The following is an 11,414-nucleotide window of genomic DNA, read 5'->3' as shown; positions in this document are numbered from 1 at the left end:
TTATGTGCTGTATTTTAAAAATAACTGATTTTCTTGGCAAAATTCTACAGTTTTTTATCCAGTCTTTTTAGGACGTTCTTCCTGCTTGGCAATATAGGCTTTAAAAGATACATTTTTAAAACATTGGTACAGTTCAACTATTGGGAAATTAATATATTGTGGGGTTTTTGGGTATTAATCCTGTGCAATAACTGAAAGAGCACCTCACTAGCTATAGATGTTACAGATGCATGCAGTAGATGATTTTGATTTCTCCCTATCTGTGCTGTGCACAGCCTACATGGCAATCCAGTTCTGCCACACCGGTTTCATGGCTTCATTTAAAGCTCAGATGGCTAGATAAGCTAGATGTTCAAGTCACCGGGATGTAAACAGCAAACATTTCTGAATCAGACGTTGCCTTCAAGGAACTGCTTTTGTCAGGCAGCAGGTCTCTTATGGAAAGCTTTGAAATGCATGTATTTCTAATTCAGAGCTACAAACAGAGGATTATAAATTCAGGAGAGGAACAAGCAGAAGGAGCGGACGCACTCTCAGGGCCACAGTGTTCCTTTGATCTTGGCAAACTCCCATTGACGTCTGGGGTTCCCAGTCTGGTGAGAACATAGACTATAAACCCAATGGAACAAAGAGCTCATCTAATATTTTAGTGGAGACCTTAAAGCCATACCCAACAGGGATTCTGCTGCCACCCAGTAAAGCAGACAAAAGGTACAGAGTTATCCTTTGTTTTTAGGGCACTATTAGGGGGTCTTTAAAAATTATCAAGTATTGTATGGAAACACAACTAAATGTTATTTTCTTTAAATTAAGAAATCTCTTATTATGTTATTTATGCTATTTTCTGGTTCTTGTACTTTAAAAAAATCTAATATTAATTGTATAAAAGTTTTCTTTTTTCTCCCTTCACTTCCCCTCTCCCAAGTTTCTTCTACATAACAGTCAATTTATGCGGTGTACTTTTAAAGATAACAGAAAGTCTAAATGCAATTTGCTTTTCAAAATGAGCTAAGGTTTTTTTTTTTTTTAAAAAAGCCACTTAAAAAATATCAGAAGGAAAATGGGATGAAATATAGGGTTGAGGCTGTTTGAGTTTTAAACATAATTATTATTGGTTCATGCTAACATATTTTCTGTTTTTTTGAGGGTAAAAGTGTTGTTTATAAACTGACAAATGCACTCTGCAGAAACCCTTTTCCGTCTCACCCACATGGAAAGGTGAAAGGCTTTATTTCAAGGCCTCTTTGGAGGCGATGCTCTCACAGGATGCAAGATTGTTACCTGCTGGAATGCAGTTTGTTTGCGAACATATCCTACTTCTCTTCATTTTTATGTTTTTAATGACTCCTCTTATTGAATATTGGGCTGAACTATAAATTAAACACGTTGGAAAGGATGTACAACAGAAGGCTGTGTATGTATATACAGAATGTCAAAAAGCCTTTTATTTTTATACTTAAAATGCTCTAAATTAATAAAAAGTAATAATTACTATGTTATCCTTTTACTTTTTATTTTCAAGATGCTGTGCTAACATAGACCCATGGTACAAATATCTCGTAGAAGTCGTTTAGAACATGTGTCCTTTAGAACCTGCAGACATTTCTGCCGACTGGAAGTAGCATCATTTCAGGATGTAGACATAAGTCGTGTTTGGTTATATAAAGACCAAAGAGATATTTTTTAGAGTGCATGTTACTACAGGCATCCTTAGAAATTCTAAGAATGTTCTTCCATTTTGAAATGTGTTTGCCTTTATTCTACAAGCTAACAACCTGGATATGCAGCTTGATTCTACAACTTCTTTTTAAGGATGGCGTAGGTGAGTCCTTAGAAAAGGTATTTCAATATAAATATAGACAACAAGACATACCCAGGGAGTGCTTCCGATTTGTGATTTAATATGAAAATATTTCAGCAATTAAATGTATTTGCAAAGCAAACTATGTGAAAGAAAGTTTACTATAATTTCGTGTATTATGTTTGTAATGAAAGATTTCTGACATAAAATATGCTTTAAACAACGAGGTCAAATACCAAGTAGGTTAAGGAAAACAGAGTTGGGATGTGTATTATTACTAAATAAAGTCAACAGATTGACATCTTAACATGGATTCACAGAATTACATATTCTTAAAGGGCCATTTGTGTGCACATTAAAGACATTTTCCTGTGGCCCTTAAATAGTAATTGTGAAAATTTTTGATCTCATAGGGAAACTGTTAAGTTTTGACATTTTTTTAAGCCTGGTCTTTCATTGGATACCTCTTAAGGAGTGAGCTACAAGGTGATTTATTTTCAGTGATTCATTTGAAGCATTCCTAGACCTCTTAGGAAAACAACTACCATCACAATAAATTTTCAATGTAAAGTATTGTATAAGGAGCAACAAAGCTTGTATCGCTTTTATGAAATACATTTGCTTTCTGTGCTAATTTTCTATATTCAATTTACATCACCTCATTGCTTCCTATTATTTTTTTCTTTTCATAGTTCCTCTCTAAGTAGCCCAAATCATCCTTTTTACATTTGTCTAAAGACAATTTCCAAAGTATCAAAATTGGATTTATTCTTGTTCAAACTGCTCTCCCCTTTATCACAGCCTGCCTAGCTTAGCTCATCAATAGTCTCTCCCATTTCTGATGCTGCACAGCAAATGTCTAGTATCTTGGGGGCAAAAAATACTTCCCAGGCCATCACCAGTTCTCCTGCAGCCACGAATAGCTATATTCATAGACCAGCAGCATCACTGCACCACCTAGAAAAGAAAAGAGTTGGCTTTTATCATCCAGACTATAAAATAGGGTGGTGTTTGCACTGCTTTGCTGCAGCCCTATAGTCCAAGGTGGTTTATCTTTTGAAGTCCATTTGGAATGACCACTTCTTAAACACCAGTCCATAGATGTCAAACGTTTTTTTTTTTTTTTTTTTGAGACTTCTCAGGGCAAAATCAAGACCATCTAGGATCTCCAAATACATTTTCCCTTCATGAGTTTCAACATTCCCCATCAAATTCGTTCTCAGCCAGTTTTAATTTAAAAAAAAAAAATAAGTAGAGACAGATTTAGTCATGTCAGGGCATGTAGCTCTGCTGCAAGCTGAAACCTTCAGATTGTCTTCACGAAGGCAAAGGGTTTATCTTTGTTCACAATTAGCATCATCCTAGCTGCATTTAAGAAGGAAATCTCTAGAGTGGTGCTTATGGGGGAGTTTGGTTTACTCTTATGGCTTCCAAACTGGACTTCAAGGGCGGGGGGGAAGCAGCTTCCAATCAATGTTTCTACACTGTACAACTTAACAAAAAGGGGTTGAAGGCAAGCTTTCATTTCTTTCCAGGCTTCAGATGTTTATGGATTTGAACTTGAAAATCTGTGTAATGGAGTTGGGTAGCAAGAAGCTACCATTTGTCTTGGGAGAGGAGAGTTTTATGACTGGCTACAAAGAGGCTTTCTGGCCATTGTGTCAATAGGAATCTGACACAGGGAAACAGATACTGGGGGGTGCTCAATTTCTAGATTCTGAGAGAAGCATTTATACAGGAATCATTTTATGTTCTGATTCCATGAACAACTTGTTTCAGGCCCCATAGGATAACCTCTCTTTGTCCTTCCATGTCTAACTGTGAAACAGTGAAACACAGTGCAACATAAAAATGTGGACAGGTTTTCTAGGCTCAACTCTGAGATTTGCCCGCATGAATAGAAGATCAACTTCTGATGGGAAGAACCAGAATTTGGTTGGGATCCTAGTTACTATGTATACACAGCGATATGCCTTTTCCTTTCTATCTAAAGGCCACACATATTTGTGTAACCATATACCAAAGAGAGTTATCTGCCCGTGATGTCCATTTTTAACCCATGATGATGCTCCATTAGCCTCTTTTCTGCTGCTGTGGTCCTCTTGAAACTCTGGCAAACAAAAAGATGCACCAGGGAAGGATGCTACTTGTCACTGCTACATGTCCTTCTGCAAGTCTTCACAATGTGAGACGAGAAGATGCAGCATCAGCGTAGTTTTCAAACCACAGGCTTCAAGAGTCTTTCGTGAGAGGTACCTGATGGTTAACCATATGGAGCTGTTCAGGCTGTTGCAAAAATAAGATGGACTCTTTCTCCAGAACAAAGTATGAAAATTCCAGGTTCACCTTTATTTTCCTTTTCACTGTTTAGCTTTGTTTATTTTTTTGTAATGAGCTTGTCCTAAACTCAAAAAGTCTTACCTTTCTACCTTTCTTCCCCTTGAAGTTGATGGGACTTGGACATTTGGAACAAAGTGGAGGGCCATGTCCTTGGCAGAGGTTTCCAACTAGTCACGGTTTTATTTTGCCTGGGCAGTAAGTCCACAGTAACCTTTTTCATTGGGTTTCAAAACGCAGTAACACAGGACCCCTTATGCAAAACATTTGAAAAAAAAAAAAAACCAACCCAACATTTGCAAGCCTCTAACAAAACTTGGGGTCAGATTATTTAAGAGTTTGGGATTAAGGTTCCAGTCAATTAGCATTTTAGCTAAACTCTCCCTGGTCGCTGACCCTTTTAAGGCCCATCCCCTTGTGAGAAAGCTAGTCTAGGGCCAGTCCTGTGATTTTCTCTAATATTAGGTCTAGTAGCCCGTTTTTACTGTGTGGTATAGAAGAAAAACACCACCTATACTACTTGCAGAGATGCACAAAATTCCCAAGATTCTTTATTATTGGGTTAGGTTTTTCACCCCGCCTCCCCACATGGCCAATGCCTCACAGAAGGAAGGTTTGACCTTCAAATCTGAAGGGAAAAATCCATGCCCATAAAGCCTGGAAAGGTTGGGCTAAACGGTCTGGGAACTGTTGAAATCTTTCCTCCAAGCAGTGAAGTGTAGACTACTTAGCGATTTCAGTGTCAGCCTGTTGCCTTGTCTCTTGGGACGGCAGAAACGCTGGTTCTGTGTCTTTAAGATCTCAAGGTGAATGCACAAGGAGGATGAGCACAGCAGGGGAAGAGGGCATGGGTGGTGAAATGGAGGAATGGCAAAATCTGAGAGGAGTCCGGGAAGGTTCTAGAGAAGATGACCAGGATGTCTAGGTGGAAGAGTGTGGTCTAGAGCATTCTTTTGTACTTATTCACAGGCTCGCCCATGATCCAGCCCTGTTTGCCCAGCGCTCCAGTCTGCAGTAGCTGTTTTCTTGTCTGTTTACACAGAAGCAGCTGGCTCCTGCAGCGAGGGCAGCCGGTTTTTGGTGGGTTGTCGTCCTCAGGTGCGGCCCTGAGCCAGGAGCCTCCATTGTGAAGTTGCCAGAGCCTTTGGGGAGGTGAGTGCCTGGTGGCGGCTGTGAGGAAAACTGGCTCATGCTGTTCATAGGAACAGATTGTCTTCTTGTTCTGTTTTTGAAATGCACTTGAGGCAGGAGCAAGAATGAATTAGAAGCACAGGGAAAAAGTCCTCTTGGGCTGGTCCCTAACTCTGAAAACCCTCCCCTCAGCCCGGAGCCATTGTGTATCCCTCACTGCTCACTCCGGTGCCAACTGGCTGGGGGGCCTGTCCTATTGACTTAGGCTGAGTTCTGGCTTCTCATAGCCTCCAGCAAGGTCATAAATAGTCACTTTATAAACAAAGATAGAACGTTTCTAACGGATGCCTTTGGTATCTTTAATACTTTCAGACAACTTTATATCCTGGAGGCTTCCGTCTTTCACAGTGCGGTTTACTTTTATTGTGCTGCTGATAGACACAAATAATAAAAGTAAGAGACACTAGAGCGATAAAGAAGGGAGGATATAAGTAAGGAAAACATTACCTGGTCCAAGTCTCATAATCTTGGGGAGCAGGCCTTTGTATAAAGCTAAAATCCTATAAACAGAAGGGAAAGGGCAATATTTTTATTTTGAAAATAAATGGAGTTGCAGCCTGCTTTATTGAGATGCTGGTCCAACTTAACAAGTACATGATTTGCAATTCCACGTGCCGCAGACCTGACAGCATATCTGGCTGAGCATTCTCTAATAGATGAAGGAAAGAATTAATGAGCTCCTTATTGCCCATACTGTGCTGACCTTGGCCGGACAGAAGCACGACTTTCAGTAGCAAGATGGTCTTTGCTTTTAAGACAGGTCTTACTCTCAAGACAGCTGTGTAGAGACAAAATGACTTTAACAATTGAATTTGAAAGATCACAAAGTCAGTTTTCACATTAGCAAATGTGCAAATCAAGACAAAATAATATTACTGGTTTACTTGAGAATAAAACATTGGTGAGGAAAGATGAAGAGACAGAAAGGCTTAAAAATCTATCAGTTTATATGTAGCACATTACATTTTCAAAAGATAATGCTTTCTTTTTTTATTTTTAAAGATTTATTTTTATTGGAAAGGCGGAGATAGAGAGAGGAGGAGAAACAGAGAGGAAGATCTTCCATCAGATGGTTCATTCCCCAAACGAGCGCAATGGCTGGAGCTGAGCCAATCCAAAGCCAGGAGCCAGGAGCTCTTCCGGGTCTCCTACACAGGTGCAGGATCCCAAGGATTTGGGCCAAAAAGACAATGCTTTCTTTAAAAAGATTTATTTATTTGGGCCCAGTGTGATAACTTAGTGGCTAAATCCTCACCTTGCATCCAGGATCCCATATGGGCACTGGTTTATATCCCAGTTGCTCCACTTCCCATCAAGCTCCTTGTCTGTGGCCTGGGAAAGCAGTAGAGGATGGCCCAGGGCCTTGGGATCCTGCACCCATGTGGGAGACACAGAAAAAGCTCCTGGCTCCTGGCTTTGGACCAGCTCAGCTCTGGCCGTTATGGCCACTTGGGGAGTGAATCAGTAGATGGAAGATCTTTCTCTCTGAATATCTGCCTTTGCAATAAAAAAATAAAATCTTTTTAAAAAAGGATGTATTTATTTGAAAGGCAATTACACAGAGACAGGAAGAGGGAGGGAGTGAAGAGAGAGAGAAAGAGAGAGAGCATGCGAAAGTCTTTCATCTGTTGGTTCAATTTCCAAATGGCTGCAAAAAAAAAAAAAAAAAAGAGCTGGGCCAGTTTAAAGCCAAGAGCTAGGATGTTCTTCCAGTTCTGCCACCTAGGTGCAGGAGAGCATTTGGGCATTCGGGCCCTCCTCTGTCGCTTTCCCAGGTGCGTTAGCACGTACGTAGGTCAGAAGAGAAGCAGCTGGGTCTCCCACAGGCACTCATACGGAATGAGTAACGCTGGCACTGCAGGTAGTGGTGTTACACACAACACCATAGCACTGGCCCCAAGTGATTTAGTTCTCTCAGAGAAGGTAATAGGTGCCATTTTGGTGAGCTTGCCAGTCAAAAGATAATTATTTGCCTGGCTATACATTACAAGGACACAGACTCTACAATAGCGGATTATGCAAACTGACAAGAAGTTCATCTTGGCATTCTAAGGTAAATATACCACAGACTGTATGATCATGCCCACCACATGCTCTTGATGCTGTAAGAACATTTTGCCAACAACTCACTATTGTGTGAGCTTTGCACAGTGTGTCAGCAATATTGCACGGAGGGTCTTAGAGACCCTGCTCATGCCCCCAAGTCCCCAAACTTTGGAGGCCTTACTAATTCTCATCAAAACAGAAGCATGATACATGTTGATAGTTTCTCAACAACACTTCAGTCTTGCACACTTATTCAAATAGGAATGCGTTACCCTTCTTCCTGATAGACTGTCGCCATTGTTTGGAAACAGGTTCTGTACTTGATCTCTCCAGGAACTGGCTGAGGCCCTTGGATCCGACTCTTGGCAACATCAAAAGGGATGTTAATGACTGAGGCTATTGTCCCTGAGAGAAGACCGATCCCAAATTTTCTCAAGAACTCCAGGGTTGGATCCTGCAGGAAAAGGAATATAATAACAGCAAGGGAAGTGGAAGACTCTAAATCGGTTAAACACCATACAGCAATCCGCATCTGAGCAGAGCGTTGCACTCCAGGCCCCCTCCTGCTATGCCAGCGGAACACATTAGGATTTCCTAGGCTGCAGCTCGTTTTCTTGACAATCCCATTGGCTATGTTTTTACACATGGTCTAAATTGCTGAAGTACACATTTCCTCACACAGGATTTATAAACACAGTTCATAAAGACAGACTGGTATGGCATATGGGGATGATTTGTATAATTGGGCTTCACAATGTACTTAGTATTACTGTATCAAAACAGGAGAAATCCAAGCACACTATTAGCTAATTGGCCAGAATATTTTACAAATGACAGCAACTTCCACCATGAAGCCTACTAAAATGCTCATTTGTGTGTGGACCCCCAAATGTTAAATTAAATCAAGGTTACTCTCGGTCTGCTGCTATTCCCCTCCAGGTTTTTTGCATTTATTTTCACGTGTAGCTGATCCACTGTACTGAGAAGTGCTAGCTTCCTGTTATTAACAAACCAACTTGGGGCGGCTGCAGGACAGCCTGTGACGTGTGGGCATTAGAAAAAGTACGAAGTCACTGGACTAATTGGCTGAAGAATTTACAACCCATTGTTGCCCAATCTCACTCCTTCTTCAGGGCAAAGGAAGAAAAAAGGATAAGGAGAGTCAGGGGATGACGTTGGGGGATACAGAGTGAGAGAGAGAGAGAGAGAGGAAGGGAGAGGGAGTGAGAGATGGAAAGGGGGGCAGCGATTTCTTTCCATTTGAATCTAGTCCCAGCCCATCAGTCTGATTTGATTTTCCACCCTCTGTGCTCTGCTTTCTGACATCAAAGTACTTAATTAGGTCTTCTGTGGGAGTCCCTTTCCTTCAGCCTGTTTTTGTGCTCAACAAGCCCTTCTTTTGCTTTGCTGCAACAAATTTGCTAGGAAGTGCTCACTACATTTTCAGCTTCGGTGCTTGCCCTAAAGAGCGGTGGGATCACCGAGCACAGGTCGTTGACTACTCTGTCCCCATGCTGTCCCCTCCCCAGCCTTTTCCTGGTCATTATTTCAGAAGGATTGTCCCTTGAGGAATCACACAAGGTTGTTCCATGACACTCTTTTACTAGCAGGAGACCAAAAGAAGGGACACATATTCTGCTTAAATACAAAAGAAAAAAAAAATCAGATCTGAGTATTGTATGGTACTAGCTGCTATGGAAAAAGAAAACTTTTGGAAACTCTGAAATTCTCCACCATCACAGAAACTCCTATGAGGTTAAATATAAGAGCAAGGGGTTCTGTAATAATTCTTGGATCTGGGCCATACAGGTGCTGGGGAGGTTTAAAGGGATTTAAAAACCAACAGGGTGTTTCAACAGGCAAACAATGCAGTGATTGCAGCACGAGCGAGGTGTGTTTCAATCATTCTCCCTCCCCCTGTTCTTTCTCTTTTACAAGGAGAGAAAAATGCCTTTATGTTAGCCTTCTTCATTATGCCACAGAAGCACACTAGAGCTGGGAAAGATGGCAAATTCAGGACAAACTGTGGTTGCCTGATCTTGGATCAAAACCTGTGTCACACAGAGTCCAACAGATTGAAGAAAAAATTTCAACATGGATCTTACCTCTGTACTGTACCACTTTTCATGCAAGCAATAGTAATCACTAGTCCCTATAAACATGTACAATTATTACATATTAATGAAAGGCATCAAATACTTGTGGAATGTAAAAACTAAAAACAATAAGAGATGATAAAAGTTAAAGTGTGGCCTAGCGCGGTAGCCTCGTGGTTAACGTCCTTGCCTTGTTTGCATGTGCTGGATCCCATGTGGGTGCTGTTTCATACCCTAGCTGCTCCACTTCTGTTCTAACTCCCTACTGTGGCTTGGGAAAGCACTCAAGGACGGCCCACAGCCTTGGGACCCCGTACCCGCATGGGAGACCTGGAAGAAATTCCTGGCTCCTGGCTTTGCATCAGCTCAGCTCTGGCCTTTGGGGAGCCACTTGGGGGATGAACCAGTGGATACAAAATCTTTCTGCCTCTCCTTCTCTCTGTAAATCTGCCTTTAAGAATAAAAATAAATAAATCTTTATGAAAAAAGTTAAAGTGCTATGAAATTTGTTTAAGTCTGGCAAAAAAAAAAAAAGATTGATTCACAGGTAATTTTCTAGACATAAAGGTACTTTCCACATATTCCTTTAACAAAGTCACTTTCTCTTTTCCAGTGAAAGGCAAAAGTGAAAGTGATCAGTGGCATGCACACACTGTCCTGGGAAGTTTGGGGACTCCACTGAGCCGTCAGCCTCTCCAGCACCTGATGTGTTTGTTAAAACTCAGAATTCAGACACCTGCTGAAGGTCTTTGTGCTGGAGACACTGTGTTGGAGCCAAAACCTCAGGTCTCCAGCCATCATAGTGCATTGGACTGACGAAAGTCAAACTCATGAATTCTACATTTTTCCGTACAGTACAGATGCTATAGTAGTTTCCAATCCAGCTGGGCCTCAGAATCCCCTGGCAGCTCTGAAAAAGATAGATGGCTGGGATTTATCCCAGACCCACCTTAACTTTCCAGATCAGAATCTCCTGGGAAGGTGCAGAAAATGGTTTTAAAACTCTAAAGCTCCTAGGTTGAGGATCCATTTCTAGAAACAGTGACACCTATGTTCCTCCCCAGGAAGGCCAGGCAGTTTGTTGTTATCCTCTCGGTCATTGTAGGGAAGAAAAAAGTTCACTTGGGATGGATAAGAGTGTATCCTCCACCATTTGGTCCCGGGCTTGTGGTCTATCTCTTTCCCAAGGCCCGCTTGATGGTTCATGTTAGTATCCCAGGACGGCCCTCTCAGGCCACCTCTGCTTTCATTCTTTCATGTCACCAGTCATCCTCACATGAGTGCAGCCTCTCAATGGCCTCTACCACTCACCCCCTCCTGGCCACTCCCACCCCTGGCTTTAGTTCAAGTTCCCATTCTCTTCCCCAGCAGGCCTCCGCTCCCCTTGTTGGCCACTATGGTTTCTTCACTGGTTCAAGAGGAGCCTCTTTTCATAAAGATAGATTTGCCTCTGCTATCTTTCTATTCAAAGGTCTAAACTGCTTTGCCAAAGCATGGAGAGTAAAGGCCAAATCCCTCACTTGGCCTTGGGTTTCTTTCCCACAATGCTTCCAGGTCATTTTTCTAGCCCCAAGCGCTGCCCTGACTCCAGTTGCATTGGTCCTTTATATTCACTCACATACACTTTCCCAACTCTAGGACTCTCACAATCAAGAATATCTTTCCTCCCCATATTCACCTGCAGCAATCTTGTCCAGATGCAGTCCCACCTTGCATAAGAAACTTTCATAGGTTCCCTGTAAAAATCAATTCTGTTCTTCCAGGATAACTTCTGTCAGCACCCCTACTAAGCCTGGTATGTGTGTGTGTGTGTGTGTGTGTGTGTGTGTGTGTGTGTGCGCGCAAGCAGGGTGGGGGCAGCAATGACAGTGTAGAACTTGAAACCTCAATTTATATCCTCAGTGAGGTCATTTGGCCATGACTCATTTTACACTTACTACCAA

General features: G+C 41.7%; 1 protein-coding gene across 2 annotated transcripts in view; it reads right to left on the bottom strand.

Annotated features, from left to right (window-relative positions):
- Positions 1-39: 39 nt before the first annotated feature.
- Positions 40-11,414, bottom strand: part of SLC25A21 (solute carrier family 25 member 21) — a 468,180-nt gene continuing 456,805 nt past the window's right edge. The window contains exons 8-11 of one of the 2 annotated variants that reach the window (XM_040969566.1): positions 7,648-7,829; positions 5,777-5,829; positions 2,701-2,758; positions 40-593 (exon numbers count right to left, since the gene is read on the bottom strand). In XM_040969566.1, coding sequence (XP_040825500.1) covers position 593; positions 2,701-2,758; positions 5,777-5,829; positions 7,648-7,829 — 294 coding nt within the window. In that variant the 3' untranslated portion in view covers positions 40-592. Of the gene's footprint in view, positions 594-1,496; positions 2,759-5,776; positions 5,830-7,647; positions 7,830-11,414 lie in introns of those variants that run through there. The other variant, XM_040969565.1, reaches the window with a different exon arrangement.

The sequence above is a fragment of the Ochotona curzoniae genome, unplaced genomic scaffold (assembly GCF_017591425.1).
Source record: "Ochotona curzoniae isolate NIBS_2020 unplaced genomic scaffold, NIBS_Ocur_1.0 scaffold_4701, whole genome shotgun sequence".
Lineage (NCBI taxonomy): Eukaryota > Metazoa > Chordata > Mammalia > Lagomorpha > Ochotonidae > Ochotona > Ochotona curzoniae.
This window is presented reverse-complemented; position numbering and strand designations above follow the sequence as displayed.